At 35.2% G+C, this 22,492-nt stretch overlaps 3 protein-coding genes across 3 annotated transcripts; all 3 read left to right on the top strand.

Annotated features, from left to right (window-relative positions):
- Nucleotides 1-11,071: 11,071 nt before the first annotated feature.
- On the top strand, nt 11,072-12,061 carry LOC111600355. The gene has a single exon (XM_023316427.2). It carries the CDS (start codon nt 11,222-11,224, stop codon nt 12,041-12,043), a length of 822 nt encoding a protein of 273 aa, XP_023172195.2. The 5' UTR covers nt 11,072-11,221; the 3' UTR covers nt 12,044-12,061.
- A 1,094-nt stretch (nt 12,062-13,155) lies between these two features.
- Nucleotides 13,156-14,203, top strand: LOC111600331. The gene has a single exon (XM_023316394.2). It carries the CDS (start codon nt 13,238-13,240, stop codon nt 14,201-14,203), a length of 966 nt encoding a protein of 321 aa, XP_023172162.2. The 5' UTR covers nt 13,156-13,237.
- Nucleotides 14,204-14,358: 155 nt separating this feature from the next.
- Nucleotides 14,359-15,561, top strand: LOC111600356. Its single transcript, XM_023316428.2, has 2 exons — nt 14,359-15,308; nt 15,368-15,561. Exon 1 carries the CDS (start codon nt 14,561-14,563, stop codon nt 15,278-15,280), a length of 720 nt encoding a protein of 239 aa, XP_023172196.2. The 5' UTR covers nt 14,359-14,560; the 3' UTR covers nt 15,281-15,308; nt 15,368-15,561.
- The last annotated feature ends 6,931 nt before the right edge of the window (nt 15,562-22,492 follow it).

The following is a 22,492-nucleotide window of genomic DNA, read 5'->3' as shown; positions in this document are numbered from 1 at the left end:
TTCGCATTGGACTTAGTCACACAGATATGTATATCGCCTGAAGTAGATTTCCATTGGCGTATAGTTTGCTAAATTATATTTGTTGTGCATTTAAAATTAATCATAATTATTTGTTATTTTTTAACATTAAATATATGTTAATGTTAATATTTTACATTCTAGAAATTTAAAATTTCATTTATTATGCAACATTTGTCTTAGACTCTTAAACACATTTATATCTAGAACTTTACTTATGTGCGGATTTTTCTGGCAATTTAGATGATTATAAACATTTTTTGTTAACGTGCTGACATATGTTATATGAGAATATGTTATATTAAATCGTGTCTGTTATTGTGAAGCATGATAAGTGCCTTTCTCTTTAATTTTCTTTTAGACTTCTGCTCTGTCGTATCTGCCGGCACAGCTCTAGGCACTAATAAGCTTTAATATAATATAATATTTTATGTTAAGTATCTCTCTTGGGTCATATAAATAGATATTCATAAATATTTTAATCAATTAATTTCCTCAAATTTTCACATGATATTAATTTGTTAAATAAAAAATATATATTCATATGTTTATATCAATTATTGCTTAAGCTTTTGCAAAATAAAATTTATATAATAATTAATTAGTTTTTTTCGACCATAATAAAAATATTTTAAAAAATTTAAATATTGTATATATATATATATATTTTTTTTTTTTTTAATATTTATCAATATTCACACAGCTTTCTTCTATGTGTTTGACTTCTAATTATTTATAATTTTTCTCTGATATTGTGCATCATTTTTGACCGATGTATTCTCGACTCTAGTCGCTTTTAAGATGTAAAATATAAAATCATGGCTATATAAATAACTTCTTATACTAAAATGTAATACAAAAAGCATTTAAGTATAAATATATTTTTACAGCTAAATTATAGACAATTTTTAAATAGGCATGATCTTATTAGGTTCGTTGTTTTCGTATGAAATATTTAAAGCTTTGACTTAATGCCATAACAAGTTTTATTTTTATTTTTTGCTTAAAGCCAACTACCAGTTGCTGCAGGCAAATCGAAAAATGTAGCCAATATTAATGAGCTGAGTCAGCTAAAAAAGTATTTATGATTTATGCACTGCGTTGTCGACAGCAGCAGCAGGTAAAAGCAACAACTAGTCAGCAATTCAAATAGTGTGTAATAAATTATTTAATTAGCGCTAATTAACATTTTTGTGCGCCTGGGCATTTGTGTGGGCCAAAAAGTCGCCATCTAAAGCCAGCTACGTGGTCGCACACCAACCGAACGGATAAGATCAACAACACGACTCTGGCAATATTATGTATATATAAATATATATAATTCATAGATCGCGTCAGAGTTGGCGTCGGCGTCGGCGTCGACTATGTGACAAATTTTGGTTCGTTCTGTGAGTGAGAGACCCACCTGAGCCACGGCAACGGCAATGGCAATGGCAATGGCAACGGCAGTGGCGATCGAGTGGCAGACAAATGCGCTGTTTACCTGCAGCCACACGCACGCCAAGGAGACGACAAAATCTCAACTCCAGTCAGAATTCAGAAACCATTAAGTTGTTAATCATATGCGCAGTCGCAGTTGCAGCTCCAAAAATAAAAATGAGACGAAGTCGCGAGACGCAAGTCGCATCCTTTGCGTATCCTTTTCATAGCAACAGGCAAAAACGTGGCACAATTAATATGCGTCCAGCAGATCGTAATCAATTCTGGCTACATAGTCGTCGTCGTCGTCGTACCTCGCTCTATCGCCCCTCCCTGGCCACTGCCTTGCGCTCGTAACATGAACACGTGCGGGTCATTAGTCGCAGTCACGCATTTTGAGCTCAACTCCAACTCCAATTCCAACTGCAGCTCCAGCTCCGACTCGGACTCTGACTGAGGCTCAGCGCACAAACACCATCTCCCACCGGCTCGCACTGCCGTTCGCATGTCCGTTCGCTTTAATAGGAAATGATTTTGTACGCTTCGTTCACCTGGTTCTTCGGCTTGGTTTCGCTTTTTCGATGTGGATGTGGCTGTGGATGTGGCTCTGGTTCTACCTTTTTGGCGCTTATGAGCTGCGAAATTTTTATGAGTAGCTGGAACTGAGCAACATCGGCTGGCTATTTTGTTTGGTTTGGCTGGGCTTAATAGTTTCTAATGAACCATGGCAACCGGGCAAACAGTCAGCGCCGACTTTACACATAAATTGACTTTCAGTGGGCGCTGACTCATTCATTTGTTGAAGATCGGAACTGGTCTGCATGTGTTACTTAGTAATGCATAATTTAATATATATTTACTTACAATATATGTATATTTTTTTACAAATCTATATATGACATTAACGCTAAAGAATCCCGGCACGGTTTGATTTTAAAATTAAAATTTTAATACATACATTTGCAAGGGATTTTGTCAATAATAATAAAAAGTTTAATATTTTTAAAAAATATATATATCTTTATTTATTAAATAAACAGAGTTTATTATTTATGTTAAGCTTAAAATATATATTTTTTTAAGGTTTTTTTATTTTAAAATTATTCAAAGACAAATACAATTTAATTTATTTTTATTTATTTTATTATTTTTGATGTATGCTAAAATTTTTAAATATATATATATAGTTTTTTTTAAATTTAATCAAAGTAGTTTTTGTTAACAAATAATTTTTTATAATTTTTTTTTTATAATTAATTAAAAATATTTGAAAATAAACTTAATCTTAATTTTAATTTTTAATCTTAAATCTGATGAGATTTGAGCTTGAATTATTTTAATTATCGGAGACTTGCCTTGCGCACAATTAACAGTCAAAGAGAATATAGAGTGTAAAACTTATTAAATGTTAATAGCAAAAATAAAACCTATTTAATATTTATGTTACATTTTTAATTTTATTTTCGATAATAAAAAAATCGATTATTGTTCAAACGTAGAATATATATATAAATATATATATATATTATTTCTTATATTATTAATGGCATATTAATGCTTGTGTTCATATGCATTCGAATCAAAACAAAATATTTAAAGATTTAATGAGGCTGCCCAAGCAATTTATGAAGTCACGTGTGAGGGACGCACTAAAAGCAAACAATATGTGTCCACCCTCACAGCCGAAGCAGATATATATATGTAATATATACATATATATATTTATATAAAGATGTATATATATACATACACATGTGCATATCTAAAGGATATTGACGTCGCTGCCTTCCTTGGGCATATTTACGATGGCAATATGCCAACGAAAACAACAGCAGCAATAACAATAAAAGACTCAACTAGCAGATACCCTGTAAAATTAAGTAAAGTATAAAAATTGTATAAGAATTCATCTGAAGCGTTGCCATGCAAAATATCTATAAAGCTTAAACAACAAAGTTCAATCCAAGCTAGCCGCTGTCTAAGCATTTCATAGGGTATATGAAAACAAGCGCAACGGCAGTGGGAGGCTTTTAACCTTTCCTCGACTCGATCTACAAACGATTTGTAGTTTGATTTTCCTTCTTTTTTGGCATTAATGATAATTTGGTCGACTAATGCACGCATTAGACGACGACGCCCAAAAATTGTTTTTCGGTCTTGTGGCACGTGCGACTGCTGACGCCTTCGCTGCTGCTGCCAGACTTGCAGCAACAACAACAATAACAACATTTCAGAGTTATGATGAATAAACAAACAGCCAAAAGAAGAAAAAACGAAATAATAATAATAATTTTTTGACAACAATTTATGCGGCCATTAACAGCGGCAATACAACGTGTTTATTTCAACATTTTGCAAATAAAAAAATTATATATATTATATATATATGTATAGATATAAGCATTAGGTAAGTATGTGTGTGTATGTTGCCAAGTTAAGTCAAAAATCGAAATACATAAATATTAATAACGTGAAAATCAATCAAATATTCAAAGCATGTCACTCTGAGTCGCCAGTCGCCAGTCGTCGCATTCGTAGTCACATTTTCGACTTTCGAGTGCAAAAATCGCCATAACCGCTAATAAATTCAAACACCCACAAAAAAACGACGAAAAAACAACAAAAAAATACACTTCGAGCATTGACAAAGTGCTGCCAGCCACTCGTCTAGGCCAACTTTTGTTGTGGTCTAACTAGCATGCGTGGGCGTGGGTCTATTTTGAACTCAGTAGGTCAGAGTTTGTCTAGGGAATCGGTGAGGCACCAAAAGCCATTTAAGTTCACGTCTAAGTCTATGCATAATAATGCGGCCTAAACCTTTAATGGGCTTATTAATCAATACGTATAAATGAGAGATTGATTTGAATGATATTAATTTGTTTAAAATATTTTGTATTTTCACTTTAAAAATCAGTTTTAAATATTTATATATTATGAGTTTATTATTAATATAGAAATATTTTTCTTTTAATGATAAACTACGTTATTTAATTTAATTTTTTGCACTTTAAACTTAATTTTAACAGGAGTGTTGTTAAATTTTATAAATGTTATTGATGCACTTGGAATGATTTTTGAGATATGAGATATCAACTGCTATCTAAAAATATTTTTACATATCAGAAAATCGTATGACGTCCGCAGATGTACAAATGAACTGACTCAATGCCTTGATGACTTCCAACCATAGTTCTACTGCACGCAGGAGTCCATAATTTTGATGAAGTCACTCTTAAGCTGACTTAACTTCACTCAAATAACATTGGCAGTGTACATGGGATCCACTCTGTTAGTTAACATTTGACACCCTGCTGGACTTTTTTGTTCGCCTGGTATTTAACAGAAATTTTGGCAACATTTTGAGAAAACTAATTAGCAGCCGCCCCTTGAGGTTATGCAATGAATTTCTGAAATCTCAGGGGGTTTTCGCTGCTTTTTGCTAATTTCTTTTCATCTGGTATTTTGATTAAACTTTTAGAGGCGACTAGTCTTGCTTCAGAACGGTATTAAACTGAATCAACCACAGATGCAGAATTTCAGTTCTGGAGATTGACGCGCAACCTTAACCCGCAGCCAATGCGCCGACACCCCATACGCATCACTAGCTATGGTCTTTGTCTACCATCTTCAAGATCAATAGCCGCCAAGCCTTCAGGAATAAAAGCAACTGAAGACATCGTTCTCCCACTTCTCCCAGTAGATGTCCAGATTTTAGGATCTACAAAGGAAGATACATGTTAAGGCAAAAATAAATCCGCTGGACAGGTCACATTTGCTGTAAATTCTGGTCAATATCGAGGGAACTTAGTGTAGCCTTTTTCAGCTTAAAGCATTCAATATACCCATTTCAGGCGGCTAATGGCTCTAGGGTATTCAATGCAGCCATTCAGTATAGCGTTACTAATTACATTCGCGCCAATGTTAATTTGTTACAATTTCCGGATTTTCGCTAATTTATTTTTATTTTATTTTTTTGTAACAGTTTTATTAGTGGCATAAATTCTATGCTGAATAATTGTTGTTGTTGTTGCATGTCATTCTGTAAGTTTGATTTGAACTTCCCTTTCAATTGTTGTTGAAATTTGCATTTTAGTTCATGGACTTACAGATAGAGATTATATGTATATATATATATATATATATATAGATATATATATATATATATATCTATATATAGATATATATATATATATGTATATATATATATATCTAAATATATATATATATATTATATATATAGTGATATATTTATATGTAATTTAATTATATATATATGTATGTGTATGTATTTATATATAAGTATTGCTTTGTGTTTAGCTTAGCTTCGATTAGTTTCATTTACATATGAAAACGAATTGGAACTAACTGGTTACATTAAACAAATATCAAAACTTTTGCAACTTTTGCCACGCCCCATTGGGCGATCCACTTGATTGCCTAGGCTATCTGTTGAGGGGGTTATAGCAATGATTCATACTAGCTATTAAACTGAGGCATCAAAAATGTATTTCAATTATTTTAGATTCAAGTTTAAAAAAAATATTTAGAACACAAAAAAAAATAAAATTAATATAATAAAAAATAAAATAAAATAAAAACAAACTTAAGAAACTATAAAAATATTATTATTATTATTATTATTATTTATTATATTATTATTATTATTATTAAAAAAAATATGTAAACAAAACATAAAAGAAAATAATAAAAATATAAAATTGAAAAAAAATATAGTAAAAAAAAAAAAAAAAAAAAAAACAAAAAAATATATATGTAAAAATTAAAAAAAAAATAAAATAATACAAAATTTAAATTCATATAGACTCGGACTGTTTAAAATATTTAAGCAAATATATAAATTTATAACATGTTTATAATAAAATAAAATAACTTAATAAAAACTAAAATAAAAAAAATAATATAAAATATATATATAGACTAGATCTGCTCAAAAAGTATCGCCAACTTTTAATTTTCTTGGCTTATGAATATTCCATTTTTGATTTTTGGGTACTCATGTCGCTCGCCTGTGCCAAAAAGTTCGACATATGCGAAATTCGCTGCGATTAATAAATTAACAAAATTATGCAATTATTTAAATGTTGAATTTAAACTAAGTGTGTAAATAATTTATGCAGTAATTATTTAATTTGTGTTTAGAAATTAGGCAGAGAAATTAAATAAATTTTGTCGAACATAATATTATAATTACAATTATAATGTTAATTTGTGGTTTAATAGGAAACAAAACTGAAACTGATTGCTAAATTAGTCAAGCTGAACAAAAGAGAATATATAGATATGTATATGATATTTAAATATAAATATATATAGAGAGAGATAATCAAAACGTTTCGTGAATTGTTTACATTCTGTTTTATTGATGACAAGAAAAAGCTATTTACGAGCTATTTGAATATTTGCACAGCTGTTGGCGTCGACTTGCTGATTCATTGCACAGCTCACCTGTGCAGCTGAAGAGAACACCTGCATAGCTCATTAATAGCTGAGTGTTAAAAATGCAGCCAGATGAGGAAATTTTTGGCATTGCCCACAGCCAGACAGGGAGATAAGGTGCCAGCAGGGGCGAGACACAACGTAACTTCCGCTGCAAAGGGAGCAGCGAGCAGGTTCTGCTTCTAGGCGGGGTTGGGGGAGCATACATAATTACATGGCATTTCAAGCGCCAAGCTCCATTTGAGCTTCCCGTGTGCATGGGGCTGCTGTTGCTGCTGCTGCCGTGGACCCAGCGTAACTGCATTATTAATTGCAGCTTTGATTTATCTAAGAAACAAACCCCCAAGCGGCCCAAATTGCCCCACTCTAAGTTTTTGGGGTGGCTCGCAGCTAGCAGCAGTTTTCCATAACGTTAAACTCGCAAATGTTTAATTGTGGAAATGAGAAATATGCGGAAACGTTGACGATTCCGCTTCAGCAACGTTGCAGCGTCGACTGCACTTGTCGCATCACTTGATGCCAGGCCCGTGCCCAAGCCCACACCCAGACCCTAGCCCAAGTCTCTCTCACTCTCTCTTTCTCTCTGTCTCTCCTCTTCCCCAAGCTACGCCCATGTTCATGCCCATGCCTATGCCCATTCCCGTTAGCATTAACCCGACTGCGAGCTGCATGTCACTGGCATTGTGGGCTGTCTAGCCATCAGCATCTGTAGCTGTCTGTTTCAGTCGCACTCGCTGCGACTAGCCCCTTCCCGCCCGTCCCTCCAACTGCCCATCTACTCTCTACTTACTAAATGACACAAAAATATGGGCTTAACCGGAAACGGATGTATTATCTGCGCTAACTGCGCTGCCTCGGCTCGGTCTCCAGCTCGAGCTCGAGTTCGGGTCGTGGAACTAATAGAATATTATAAATTGTACAGACAGCGCATAGAGACCAGCCAGATATATATATATATATGTATATATATATGATGCATATATGTATATATGAACCTGTGCCCAAGCTATTTTGCCTTCTCCACTGACCCACGCCTGAAGCTGACGGCTCCGCTCATCTGTGTCTACATCTGTGTTCTCTCTTGTGTGTGTTTGTGTCTCGTTCGTTACGCTTCTGTGCGCATTTTGGACTGTGCTTTTTGCGGCCCGAAGCGATTCATATTGTTGTTGTTGTTGTTGTCGTTGGCTCTCGCATGCCTCGCATGCAAAATCTCCTCTCCACATTAGTTTGTTGCATGTGTGTCATGTGGCCGGACAGCGGACAACTCTGTATATTTACCTCACCTCTCTCGCGCTGCTGCCTGCTCCACTGCATTCGTTTGCATGTCGAGCACTTGCCGAAGCGCTTTCACTTTCCCAACTTTTTGTCAATTCAAGAATTCTTATCGTTCATTGACCTCAACTCGATCTTAATTTGTTCTCGTCCGATAATGTGTGCCGCCACAACGAATCTGCATCGAATGAATGTGAATGTGAATGTGAATGGAGTTAAATTTTTCAACTGTTTTTGCAGTCTGTTTATAGAAGATCTGGTGTAAGCCTTGCCTGCAGAACCTACACGATAGATGACTTTTATCTTTAGGAGATGGATCCTTATCAATAGACTCGTAGCAACCACCTATCCGCACACAGAGTTGCCGAAGCTGCCGAGGCTTGGAACTGGACACCCAAAAAAACGGATTTACTTATGTTTTCGGAGAAGCAGCTTCCCACCCAAATAGAGATGCGAGTAAGCTGCAACTTAATGTGAATTCAAAGGACAGTCAACTAACTAGGCTACAGCATTTTAAATAGCAATAGCAACAGGCTCTCTGAGTATAGAAATTGTTTATGGATGAAGAGAGGCTTATGGATGCATAGAAGAAAGAATCCTAATGACAGTTACAAATCCAAATACTACTATATGGCATTAAAGTATTAGCCTTTAAATGGGACTTTAATAGCAGAAGTAAAACGGAAACCGAGGCGATTGATGCAAAGAACAGAAGCTTTAGGGGATAGCATCGGAGGAGCTGCTGTAACCAAGAGCACAAAAAGTTATGAAAGCTCCGGCAAAGTGAAGCGACAAAGAGACAGCAGTCTTTGGTTCCTTGAAAGGCAAAATGGTTAAGCAAAAGGCAAGCTACACGCTGTGACTAAAATGAGAGAATATTGAAACGTCTTTTCATCTCTGGTCATGGTTACTCTTAAGCTCCTTTCTAAGTTAAGGTAAAGCGCCGACTGCACTTACAGCGAAATAGCATTCGACGAAGGAGGGGCTGAAGAAAGCTTCGACCTGGCCAACTTCATTCGTTAGTATCTAGGCCAACCTATGAAGTAATAAAGCAATACAAACTACGTATCTAGAAGTAGACACTCAGCTGATAAAATTATACGATTTAAGTATTATGTATCACATTCGAGCAGGCCTGCGGAAAATCAAGCAAATAGGTAAAGTTAACGATTTGATTGAAAACTCCTCAAGTCTAACAAGAGCTGAAGTTCTTAGGGTGGCATTAGACAGTAGGAAAATATTATATTAACTGCAGCTGCTGCTGCTGCTGCTGCTGGTTGTCTGTCTCTGAGGCTGGAAATGGAAAAAGCATTTGCATGTGTTTAGCAGGATCAAGGATAAGCGCCAGCCAACTGATTGAGTCATTTTTTTATATATACATCGGAAGACAATGCCGCGACCGCTGCTGCTAAAAGTGATCGTGATAGGTGATGGAGGCCGCAGATGCGGCGGTGCTCGCATCTCAAAGATACACTTCTATTGCTTGCCTTTATTCTCATATCCATTGCGTGGCATTCAAGCGATCAGCCAAATAACAACAAACAATGTTGAGCGCAGGGACAACGCGGAGTAAGTAGGGTAAGGAAGGTACGCAAGGTAGGGGAGGTATGGCAGTCGTTGTCCTTATTATCGCTGCATCCTTTTGTGGCTGTTTTGTTAGCTTTGATCGCTGCTACTTAACATTTTCCGAGCAGCCTTTGTTGCTGTCGATTCGTGCATGCTTCGGTGCATTTTCCACTGCCAACAGTAGCGGCTTTTTCATGACACTCAAACGAGGCGATAGACACGACAGAAAAGGGTTACAACCGAGACATTTGGCCAACAGATACGTAAATAGAGATAGCGCATGTAGGGCTTCTCACAAAATTACAGACAGATGCTCAAATGGCATATTACTCATTCATCATTTAACATGCTGTTAAAAGTCTAGTTAATTATCTAGTTATCTAATATGTCTTTGCTACCAAACACGTTTCAGATAGACATAGATGGAAGCTAAGTAGATGAGAAAATCACGCAGGCCATGTAGTTTAATGTTGATATTTATATATGGAATATTTATTTGACAAATATAAAAATGTTAGGAAGTAAAGCCTTTTATATTAAAAAAAATCTTAAAATATAAAAGTTTATTTAAAATTTATTGAAAATGCAATTCATACCAATTCAAGTTTTTTCAATAAATAATTTAATTTTTTATTAGCACTTCAAATATTAAAAAAAAAATAAATGAATTAAAAAACAACTATTTATCCATCAATAAACGAAATAAAAAATAAATAATAATACAATAAAATAAAATAGATTTAAAAAATAAATGACTAAAAAAAATACTTTTAAGAATATCAAAATAAATGCATTTTAAATATAAATAAAAATAATATACAAAATACACACTTTATAAATAATAAATAATACAGTTTTCAGTAAATAAAATTTAAATATATATATATATACATATATATGAAAAATTAATAAAAAAAAACATTTAAAAAAATTGTTTTTATATATATATATGTTAGGAAAATTTTTATTAGAAATATATTTATAAATATTAGCAATCAATCAACTTAAAAAATAAAATAACTATTAAGTAATTAATTAATGAAAGTCGAGCAAATTTGGCTTAATGCGATTGTAGCTCGCATACAGAAAAGAGCGTCATTTCCATTCAGTTATATCCAACTATCTGCAGATATGAATGATTCTTAGATTTATATTGCATTGGGCCTAACTTTAAGATTGACGGAGAAAGAAAACGTAGGCGCTGACTAAATATTTCTTATTTTTTTTTGACAAGTGGATGCAGTTCACTAAGATCGAATAGACTCAGGCTAAACCGATTTATACTTAAAAGACAGCTTGTCTTGGGACTTAGGGCATCGGCTAGTCTATCACAAATTTGCAAAAATATATAATTATAAAATATATTTACTCACAACAATATTTTTGATTCTTCCTTGGACCACTGCACGCAATTGAGTCTTAGAGCTGAGCTGATCGAGCGAGCACTGTTTACATTGTCAAAATTGCAAGTCGACCGATTGATAAGAAAATGTTCAGCTGGAATCCGAGACGATATTGGGAGTTTTGGCCGTACGAGTTGCCGCTGCACCACTTTCCGGGCCAGCCAGAACTGCCGCAGGAGCCACCACTGCAGCGGCCGCTGCGACAATTGCGATATGTGCTGCACTTCGATGAGCCCGCCGAGGCGCACAATGACACGGCTCAGAAGATAACCTTTATGAAACGCTGCTATATACTGGGCAGCATTTGCATCGTGATTAGCTTAATGCAGTGGCTGCAGTTCACAGCGCTAGTAAAGAGTACTCGCCTGTTTTTGCTGCCCGGATTTATCTGTATGCTGGTGGCCTTCGCTGCGCTTTTGCTGCTCACCTTCTGCATGCGTTGGCGCGCCCACTTCTGGTTCGTATGCGTCTTCACCGCGATATTTATGGAGGCCGTCGTACTGGGCATTGTGATGCTACTGCCCAATCGTTCGATCATCAATATTCTGGCTGCTTCCGCGGGCTCTATCGGTGCTCTTTTCATCTTTTATCTACTGGGTGCCTTGCTGCCTATGGTTGTGTTGCCCGGCATCATAAGCTTCTCCATAATTCTTATCGTGTTCACAATCGCCAGCGCCACAGTCCTCATTTTGTTCATAGTGACGGATCAGAACAAATATCACGCTATCTACTTTGGAATCCTTTTCTTTGCAACGATACCCATGTCGCTGTTTCATGCTCAAATCGTGCACGGCCGCAGATATCAAGTGCCCATGGAGGAATATGTTAGCTGTGCTGTTATTATCTGCATGCACTACACTCTATTCTCCATGGCTATTTACTATTATTTGTGGATTTTCAACTGGTGAACCTCAGCGAATAATTGACAAGAAATATATGAATATGAATCCGTAATTCTATAAGTAATATCAATTGTAATGCTGTTTAAATATATGATTTTTTAAATATTTGGTAGAATTGCTTGTTTTATTGTTGGCTTTTTGTGGGCCTTGTGGAACTGGTTATTCAGAACCTATAAGCGATGTTAGCTCCATTCAATGTGAATGTTCTTAAACAAATATTTGAAAAATAAATATAACATATATTCTGTTTAGCAAAATAATTCATAATAATAATATATTAAAAAAAGTAATATTTAGTAGATAAATAAATTATTAAGCAATAAAAAATAATATAAACTTCATTTAAAAAATAAATAGAACATATAAGTAAATAAATAGTATATAGTTAAAAATAAATAAAATTAAAAGGCAATAATGTGGAAAATAATAATATAATAAGAGCTCACATAAAATTGTTGTGAATAAATAAACATAAGAATTAAATTAATATCGTTAAATAATATATATCAATTTAAACAATATTATTTATATAAAATAATATTATATAAATATAATAATATAATATATATTATATTTAAGTTCATTCATACATATCAAATATAAAATAAAATCAAAAAGTAAATAATTTAAAGCTCAATTTACGAATTGTTTTAAATAAAAACAATTTAAAATCCTATTAAATATTGTAAAAAAATTAATATAATGCAAATGAAGTACAAAAACTATTTATTAATTTTGTATACAATTCTTTTAAAAGACCTAAAATAATAATAATATTTACAAATATTAAACATAAATTGAAAAAAAATAAATAAAAGAAAAAAATTGGAAAAAAGGCAGACATTAGACGTTATTTATTTGGATTAGAAGCTTAATTGAAATTAATCAAAACATATTTAAATAAAGAAATTTAAAATGCAAAGTAGTAAAAATAAAATATTTATAAATAAAAAATATGCACTTAATACAAATTGTATTGAACACAGAAATATTGACAATATTTGAAAAGCTTTTCAAGAAAAAACTTGCGTTTTCTTAGAGAACATGAGGAGTCTCTAGGTACTTATATGCCTATATCTAAGCTGATAAGAGATGCTCTTGATTGGGACTGTGTATTGGCAAAGCAGTTTTGATTCTATTGTCAATTTAACTACTCTTTAAACGTTGCGTTATAAATTTATAGGTTTTACTGTATACAAAATGCAGCCGACTAATCGGCAGATAACACTTCGCTTCCAGCGGGAGGAGCAGCTGCGGCAGCTGGAGCAGTTGCAGCGGCAACAGCAGCAGCATGAGCAACAACAACGACAACAGATGCTACATCGTCAGCTCCAGCAGATGCAGCAGCAGCAGCAGCAACAGCAACAGCAACAGCAGCAACAACAACAACCGCCGCCACAGATAATATTTGCGCGTGGCAGTGCTCCGGATAATATACGTACCGATGGGAATCATGTGGTAGTCATTATACCAGAGGAGTTATATCAACGATTTATACGTTCGACGTATCTATGGGCACTCTTCTTCATACTGATCAGCTGCGTCACATGGATTACCATATCGATCATGGATATTAATCTGATGGAAGAGGTGCCAGTGCCCTTCTTTGTATGGTTCATATTGGGCGGAGTGTCAATGCTGATATTGCAATGCTGTCCGAAGACGCAGCGCATCTTTCCGCTCAACTGGATACTGGTCGTACTGATTGTGCTGACGACAACATTGGGCGCCGCATATGCAATGCATTTGTACGAGTGGTCAGTCCTGTTGTGCGGCATGGCCATATCGTTCGCTGTGGTGCTCATATTTCATGTTATGGGCGCACTGTGCCCGATGCCATGGCTACCGGGCGGCCTGCTAACTGGGTGCCTTATGCTCTTCATAATGATCGCAATGCTGGTCTTCTTCTTTCTGATGCTATTCATGCTCGATCCGGTCTATTGCCTAGTTTTCTTTGTATTGCTATTTGCGTCAACACTCATAGCAATGCCATTCCATGCACAATATATACACGGACGCCTCCAGGCCTTACCCTTGTTCACATTGGCTACGTGTGCCCTCACCGTTTATATTGACTACATCACCTGTGCCCTCTGCATTTGTGTTTTCTATATGTACTACATCTACTCGACAACAGGCGAATGGATGTTAAGGCAGCATATATAAATAAATATAGCAATATATCTATATATATATGTATGTATACATTTTATATAATATATATATATATATATATATATATATATGCATATATATTTTATATATTACATATATATAATGTATCCTAGTCCAGATTCTCTTCTTTCTTTCGAAAGTACTCCAGAACCAACAGAAAAAAAACAAACAAAAACTCGTCAATATCATTTCAATCATGTAGCTCGAGTGTCAAAATTATAAAATCTTGTTTTTGGTTTAAATTGTTATTGTTTTTTACGCTGATAAACTCGTTAATGCCCTGGTTAGGATCCCCTTTTCAAGGACTAATTTGTACTGTCAAATTTATAAATAATAGCAAATTTACGAATGGATCGCCGCGAAGTGGACGTATATGGAATGCCGCCGAACAAAAATTTAAGTTATGAGGCTCGCATCTATTTGCTGAGCGTAGTATTTGCCGTAGTGGCGCTGGTTCAGTGGATACTCATTGGATACTTCACGGATTGGCGTAAATACAAAATTCCACAGGAACGATATGGCTTTTGGCTGATGGCCACGTTTTTTGGCATCTGTTTGCTGTCCTGTACGCCGTGCGGTCGTCGTTGTCCGTGGAACGTGTTGCTCGTTATAATTATTGTGGAATCGTCGACGCTCTACATTGCGGTCGAGCAGCAGAACACTCGGGGTTATATGGTCAATATTTATGCTGTCACAATTGTGTTCATGCTGGTAATTACATCTATCTTCTACGGAGCGTACTTTCCAATGCGTATGGTGCCAGGTGATTTGATGCTAAGCCTAGGTGTCGCAATTGCCAACATTATGATGATATTGTTCTTCCTAAATGCGTTCATAATCAACAACGATACCATATTTACAATAGTGCGAAACTACTTCGGATTCACAGCGATCACAATGATTGCGTACACGGCCACCATTATACATGACCGGCAGTCCGATGTGCCCAAAAATGAATATATCTTTCTCAGTGTCTTGCTTTTCTTTGGCCAAATGATACTCCACGAGCGCATTCTCTCAATTTCCGCGACTACTACTCGCTCTCAGGCATGCAATATGAAAGCTTAGGCCAATGCCAGCTAGATCTATCCCAAAAGTAACTACAACAATCATATATATATATAACTTGATTAATATATATCGTCTTCATTGTAGCTTGGATCTAGGCAAATTTATGTAAAAGAACCCATGAATTGCCTTTGGACATTGTGAAAATTGTAACCCACAGGGCATTACGTAAGTGATCGATTTCAACTGGATGAATGAGAGTGGTTTCAAGACTTAATACTTTAGTAATTTAACAAATATATGCAGATGTGTTATGCACTATGACAAATAAAAACCAAAGCTTTTGATCTGAATATCTCAAAAGTTGATTTCAGCTGAAGGAGTTGCAGCAGCTGTTGTTAACAATCGCTTTGTCTTCTGATAAAAATAATATATTTGTGTATTTGCCACATTCGATTCAATTGAGTTGAGTGGGAAGCGCGTGTTGTGCGTCTCACACAATGTAAATTCAAGTGATACAAATAAGAAGCTGAAAGCGTATTTCAATTGTTGTAGACAGGGATTGTCTGGCCTTTGTTTATACAGTAATAAACAGGTGACTCAATTGAAACAATTCATATTGTGAAAATATTACAATTACATTGAGCGCACAGCTTGCAAATCAGAAAAAGGTGTCAATCAGAACAGATTATATAACTACAAAAGAAAGTTGTATGGAGATTGAAAGAGAGTAAGGGAGAGGGAAGAGTATAGAAAGAGAGAGACGGAGGAGACGAGGGAAAGGTAGAGAGAGAGAGAGAGAGAGAAGGGGAGGGAGGGAATGGCGGGCAGAGGCGGGTAAGTAGAGAGAAGGGAAGAGGACGAGGAAAAGGTAGAGTGAGAGAGAAGCATAGGGGGAGAGGTGAGAAAGAGAGAGAGAGATATGAAGAGACATAGAGAAAGGCAGAGAGAGAAATAGAAACACAGAAAGAGAGAGGGAAATAGATATTGAGAGTTAAAGAGATAGAATATACCTATATATATATTTATATATATATCTATATATATATATTATGCTAAGCCATGAATAATTATATAATTGCTTAATAATTCCGTATGACTTTTGAACAATCAATAATTTTTGATAAATAAATATTGCTCTTAGCTTCATTTTTAGACCTGTCTGCGGAAACTCATGAAGAATGTACGTATATATACATATATATATATGCAGCTGTATAAATATTGTTGCCAATACGTTTCCTTACTTTATTAAATTTTATTTTAAAACTGCCAAATGTTCATACTTAAATAAACATTAAATAAAACAGAAGACATTGGGAATCACAGAAGTTATTCAAAAAACCTTTTATTCAACAAAAAAAAATCATAATTGGTATTACAAAAATATATTTGCAATTTGGGCATTCCTTAAAAATAACTGATTTTGTTTAATATTTTTTAGATAATAAATAATATACAATAATATATATTTCTAGAGTTAAATGAAAATATAAATAATAAGTAAGCAATGCAAACTCATATTAATTTTTAATTATATTCAAATATTTCAAGGTCAATTAAATTAATAAATAAAATAAAAGTAAGAAATAAAAAAATTTAGAACTAAATTAGAATAAGCTAATATAATAATAAAGTTACAATAATTTAAAGCTAATGAATATAGTATAAAATACTAAGAAGGTAAATACATAGAGAACCGAAAATTCTAAACTAAAATAATAGAAGAATAAAAATTTTTTATAAATAATATTTTCATAAACTCTGTAGTCTCAGCCGAAAAGCAAACATTTCGCAGTCTTTTTTTATCACCTTTCCACTAATGTCTCTCTGTTACAGATGTCACCCCTTTCTAGCCTTCGAAAGGACATTCGCGCATCGATTTAAACTGGATTAAGAAAAAAGTAACTATAATACTTAAAGAACAAAATTTACATAAGGTATCTTTTGCCTCAATTGGACGCCGCTTTAAGCTGGCGTAACTGAATCCTCGACTACCTCAACCTCTTAGGAGAGTGAAAAAAAAAACAAGAAGAAAGAACTGGATTAATGGGCGCTCGCCGCTGTCCAGGGGCAAAACAATGCGGCAGCTGGCGCTAAACAAAGGATGCCAAGGCGTTCGCGAGCTGCCAAAGAACAATGGCCAGGCATTAGCAGCGCCTGCGCGATTCCGATTCCGACGCCGATGCCGATGCCGATTCCAAGGCCCGATCTGCATGCCGATCCACTTAAAGTCCAAGCGAGGCGAAAAGAAAAAGTATTTAGAACAAAACGAAAAACTCGTTATGAGTCACACAAATCTCAGACTACGCTAAGGCATCCTAACCGTTGTCCAAGCCGTGCGCGTGTGAGTGTGTGTGTGTGTATGTGTGTAGGTATTTAGGGCATTGCTACGATCAACCCCCAACCCCTTTCCTGCCGTCGCGGTCACTCGCGAAAACAATCAGCGGGCAGAATGTTGATTATGATGCGTATGAGAAGCCCTATAACTATAAATATGTTGATGAGCTCAGAGAGAGAAAGGGTATAGAGGGAGGGCCAGCAGCCAAGCTTGTCGGAAAAATCTAGCACGAAAATCGTGGGAAATTTCCCAAAAGCGCATATCGAATGCAATTAAACGGCCGCGATTCGCGGTGGTTGCTGCCAAGGCAAAGGGAAAGCCAAGCACTTGGCAGCTACTGTAATAACACCACCACCACCACCACCACCCAATGGCATTATAATTATTTATCATTCGGGGTGGAAATGGTGTGCGCGGAAAAACTTGAAATAAAAAGCTGCGCGCATATTTTCTATAATTTTCACCCCAAAATGAAATTTCCGCTTGTTGCGCGGTCAGCGAAAACTACACAAAATCGTGATTTACCTTTCCGGTGACAACAGTTTCATATACGGAAGTGTTGCAACACGACCTGGCGCTGCATTGCGTGGTAGCTGGCATAGGTAGGCGTCAAACGTGGGAAAATTTGGCAGGCAACAGGCGGCACCAATTCGTTTTAATGAAATGCAACAAAATGTGCCCAAAAGTCCATTTGATCTGTTGCTCCTGATAAAGGGAAACTTACAGCCGAGGGTGGCGGAATGTCAAACTGAAAAAGCCCGCTTATAACATATGCCAACTATCAGAGGGGGAAACGGAAGATCTTTGATTATAGTGTCTACTACAATCACGTTTCGATAGATAACTAAGAGACACTATTCCTGTTCTCTCATTAACTCTGCCTCATATGCTCATCGCAATATAAATCTGAATCAGAAATTTGTGCTGATGCATTATTAGACAAGATTAAATTATGACAGCTTCGAATTGTGCCATGAAATAATTGTTTTTTTAAAGATAACTGAGAGAAAAATTTAGTTTTTAATTATGTTAATGTATTGAATTGGCTGCAAAGTAAATTTTCTAATAAGTTAAATCTATGATATGGCATATAAAAATGTTCTAAGAAAAGCTACACATTTTAAATGTAAGTAAAAAATATAAAACTTAAAAAAATATTTAAAAAGTTCAAAAATTAAAAGAATTTAAAAAGTTAAAAAAGAGACAAACAAAAATATCACTTAAAAAAGTTGTTTTTAGACAAATATAATAATAATTTTTATTTGTTAAATATTAAATTAATAAAAATCATTTGTAAATTCATATAGTTAGTTAATGTGACGTATATAAAAATGTATAATTATTATTATTATATATTATTATAATTATATTATTAAAAATAAATAATGTTTATTTTATTATTTTGCTTATTTTATTATTATTTATTATTTTATGTAAGTAGCTAATTTACTGAGAAATTGGAAATGAATTTGGCTATTTCTTGTTTAATTCTTTATATTTCACTTTAATTATTTTTGCTTAAAAATTTCAACTTTCAGCAAGTTGGCCAAATTAAGAAACTATACGAAATTCATTAAGAATTCAAATTGTATCTTTTGCGTTAATTGGCTTGCTTGTTTGTTGTTGCCGTTACCCCCAGCATGACTCTAAATATATATATATATATATATATATATATATATATATATATATATATATATATATATATATATATATATATATATATATATATATATATATATTTATATTTATATATATACATAGCAACATCTTTGCCTCAGGTGTCAATGCTGCAGTTGTTGCTGCTGCTGCTGGGACGTAACCTTTTTTCTTGTCAATATTTTCATTGGAAAAGCAAACAAACATGCTTAAAATAACAAATTAGCATAGACGAACGACACTAAGACAACAAGTCTACCAGAGAGACAGAGAGTGAGTGAGAGAGACCCTTTGGGCGTTTGCTTTTTTTTAGTAGGGTAGCAGACAGTTAACAGCTGGCCTGGTTTAACAATTTGGTTAACGCACTTAACTCAACGCGACTGGCCACAATGTTACATGCTGCATCAATCAACAGTACGACTCATCGCCTCGCAAGTAAGTCGGGGCTCCAAAGACTCAGCCGTGTGCCACACAAAATGGCGCATGGCTGTTAATGATGCCGACTTTGAAATTTTGCCGACTGCAAAATACAAATAAATGAGCCAAGTGTCGCCTCCTTTTTTTTTAACCAACTTTTCGTCATCATTATCATCTTCATCGTCGGGCACATTCGTCATTTGGCAAACAAATAAAAGCGAGGCTATGCAGCGGGTCGAGGACAGGCTCAACAGACGTGCTGACAGATACTTTATTTTGCACTTCTCTTGAACGTGAATGATGTGCGAACAAGTTGTAATTATTTGAAGAACTTCAATCTGCGATAATATGGCGATGCCGAAGACGATGGTTGAGCCTAAATGGAAGTCCAAAAACCTGGCAAGCAGTTTGTCAACATTAAAAGAACGTCATGACTGGCTCTTCAAATTGACATTTTGTTGACTGACTAATGTTGCTATGTAGAGATTTGTGAGCCTGAGTCTGAGTCTGAGTCTGAGTCGGAGGCTGTTGACAGCCTGTGAAATATTTACATGAATCTTAAGCTAAAGATGTTGAAACTAATGTCAGCTGAGCAGCAAGTGTTGGGTTGGGAAAGCTTAGATTGAGATTCCTGTAAGAAACAACTTGTGTATGATTGACGCTAAGTTAAAAATAAAATATTGTTAACTTGATTTGAAGCTAAGAAAAGGGAGCTGGACTTAGATGAAATAGAGACAGAATTTACTCTTCTGTTCCATGCAGAAATATTCATAGACTGCATATTCATAATGAATTTATAGACATTTTATATAAAGATGTCTCAAGCTTTTAAATTTATTTAAAAATTAAATCAATACATTTATATATATTTTTAAAATATTTTTTAGACTTATTGAGAGAAAGAAAATTCCAATTCTACTGTGTACTGAATAAGTAGCAACGGTAGACCAGCTCAACTCATGTTTCTAATCAACTTCTATCTACTATCTATATATCTACTAATATCTACATTTATATATTTACTGTATATATACTTGGCTGACAGTTTCAAACTGGAAAGAAGATCAAAAAAAACATTCACACACGAATTTGATACTCCTCAAAAACATTTTACAATGAATTCAGTCTATAAGAAAGCTAAATTCAATTGTGTCTGTATTAAATTATAAAAATAATTTGAAAATATATAAAAAGAAAAATAGTTACAATACAAACAAATTCAAAACAAAAACTCAATTTATTTTCAATTGTATCAAAGGCTTAGTTATATGATACTATATCAGACTTTTTCCATCCCATCCCAAAAGAGAACCAGTTGCAGAGCACTTATAAATGCTGTAAGTCCTGTTGACTGACCATTAAAGCTACCCTTAACCCAAAAACTAAGCCATTTAAAAGTCACATTAGACTCAAAAAAAATTAAGAAGAAAAATGGGAAAATCAAGAATAATTGCTCTATGATTGTCCAGTGAAGTGCTTCGCTCTCAGGAACTTACAACTTGTTTTTTGTTGTTTTTTTTTTTTTTTTTTGGCTAACCTCATTATTCAATTTCTTTGTAGTCTTAAAGTAATTTCTTGAACTGTTACCAGGAGTTCCGAGTAGAGCCCAAGGGGCAAGCTGTCCAGCCAAGCAACATATTAGCCCGAAAATGCAAGAGGAGATAACAAGTTTGCTTGAAGTTGCCTCAATAAGCAATAACTCAACACACTAATTATGAATTATGAAACAAAAGGGTTAAAAAGGAGTAAAAACGCATTGACTTCGCCACGAACTGGGCCCGAGTCTCATAATCGAGTTAGAGACAAAAACCGGACCGCAGGACGACACCAAAAACTAATCTAACTGGTTGCCTTTGCCCAAATATTAAATTACCACAAATTTGTCGGCGCAGCATTAATGCAATAATTAAAATCAAGAACTAGACACTGTTGCAGCTGAGGCCAAAGACGGAAACCAAAACCCGGAGCGAACCACCAATTGACAGACCCTTTATAGAGTAAGCCAGCGGCATCCGTTGAAAGTCATGTAACTTATTTCTTGTTACGGTTGAGAAATTTTCTCTTTTTCCTTTCCATTCCATTCCATTTTTTTTTCTTTGCTTAAGAGTTGACATTGAAACTGAAGTTGCAATTGTAATACAAAACTGAGCCGAACTCGAACTCGAAAAGTAACCCAAATAGGTTTCGGAAGCTGCGGTCGGAGCACCCCGAAACCAGGTTCAGGCCGCCCCTTTTTCTCTCTGGCTCTGTGTCCAAATGTGTTTCCAATTTGTAGTCACTGCTGCTCTTTATCCTTATCACATCGAGTGGCACTCGTGAGAGAATTTGGTCGACTCGACCGCAAGTCGAATGCGGTGACATCCTTTTAATGCGACACCACCTCAGCAGGCGTCCCGACTTCCCCCCTCCCGCTCTCTTTCTGTCTCTGCCCTATGGCAGTACCACCCCTCGCCACGAATGTGGATTTTAATTATGCTTGACAATGGTTACGGAATTGATTTTCGATATTTGATCATTCGCTGCGGTTAGTTAACGCTGTTTAGGCAGCATATCACACACACACAGGCAGAGCGAGATAGCCAGAGCTGGGTGACTGAGCGAGAAGGCGATGATTGCCAGGCACACAATGCCATATGAAATTACAACGTTCCAAGCACTTGAACTGCATTTCCGCATCGAAATGTGTTAATGGGCCAAGCCGCTCTCTCCCTCTCGCTGCCGCCCTGGCCTAGCTAAATACCAAACTTTTCGAGGCGTCAGAAGCCAGTGACAGTAGCAGCCGCAGCCACCGCTGAGGTGTGCCAAGTCTTGGCCCCTATTAGCCGTTGCATAATTTGCATAATTTGTAAGAGTTC

The sequence above is a fragment of the Drosophila hydei genome, unplaced genomic scaffold, assembly GCF_003285905.1.
Source record: "Drosophila hydei strain 15085-1641.00,03,60 unplaced genomic scaffold, DhydRS2 tig00008124-arrow-arrow-pilon, whole genome shotgun sequence".
Lineage (NCBI taxonomy): Eukaryota > Metazoa > Arthropoda > Insecta > Diptera > Drosophilidae > Drosophila > Drosophila hydei.
This window is presented reverse-complemented; position numbering and strand designations above follow the sequence as displayed.

Coding starts and splice junctions, on each gene's coding strand:
- LOC111600355 (XM_023316427.2), top strand. CDS start 11,222: ATGTTCAGCTGGAATCCGAGACGATATTGGGAGTTTTGGCCGTACGAG.
- LOC111600331 (XM_023316394.2), top strand. CDS start 13,238: ATGCAGCCGACTAATCGGCAGATAACACTTCGCTTCCAGCGGGAGGAG.
- LOC111600356 (XM_023316428.2), top strand. CDS start 14,561: ATGGATCGCCGCGAAGTGGACGTATATGGAATGCCGCCGAACAAAAAT.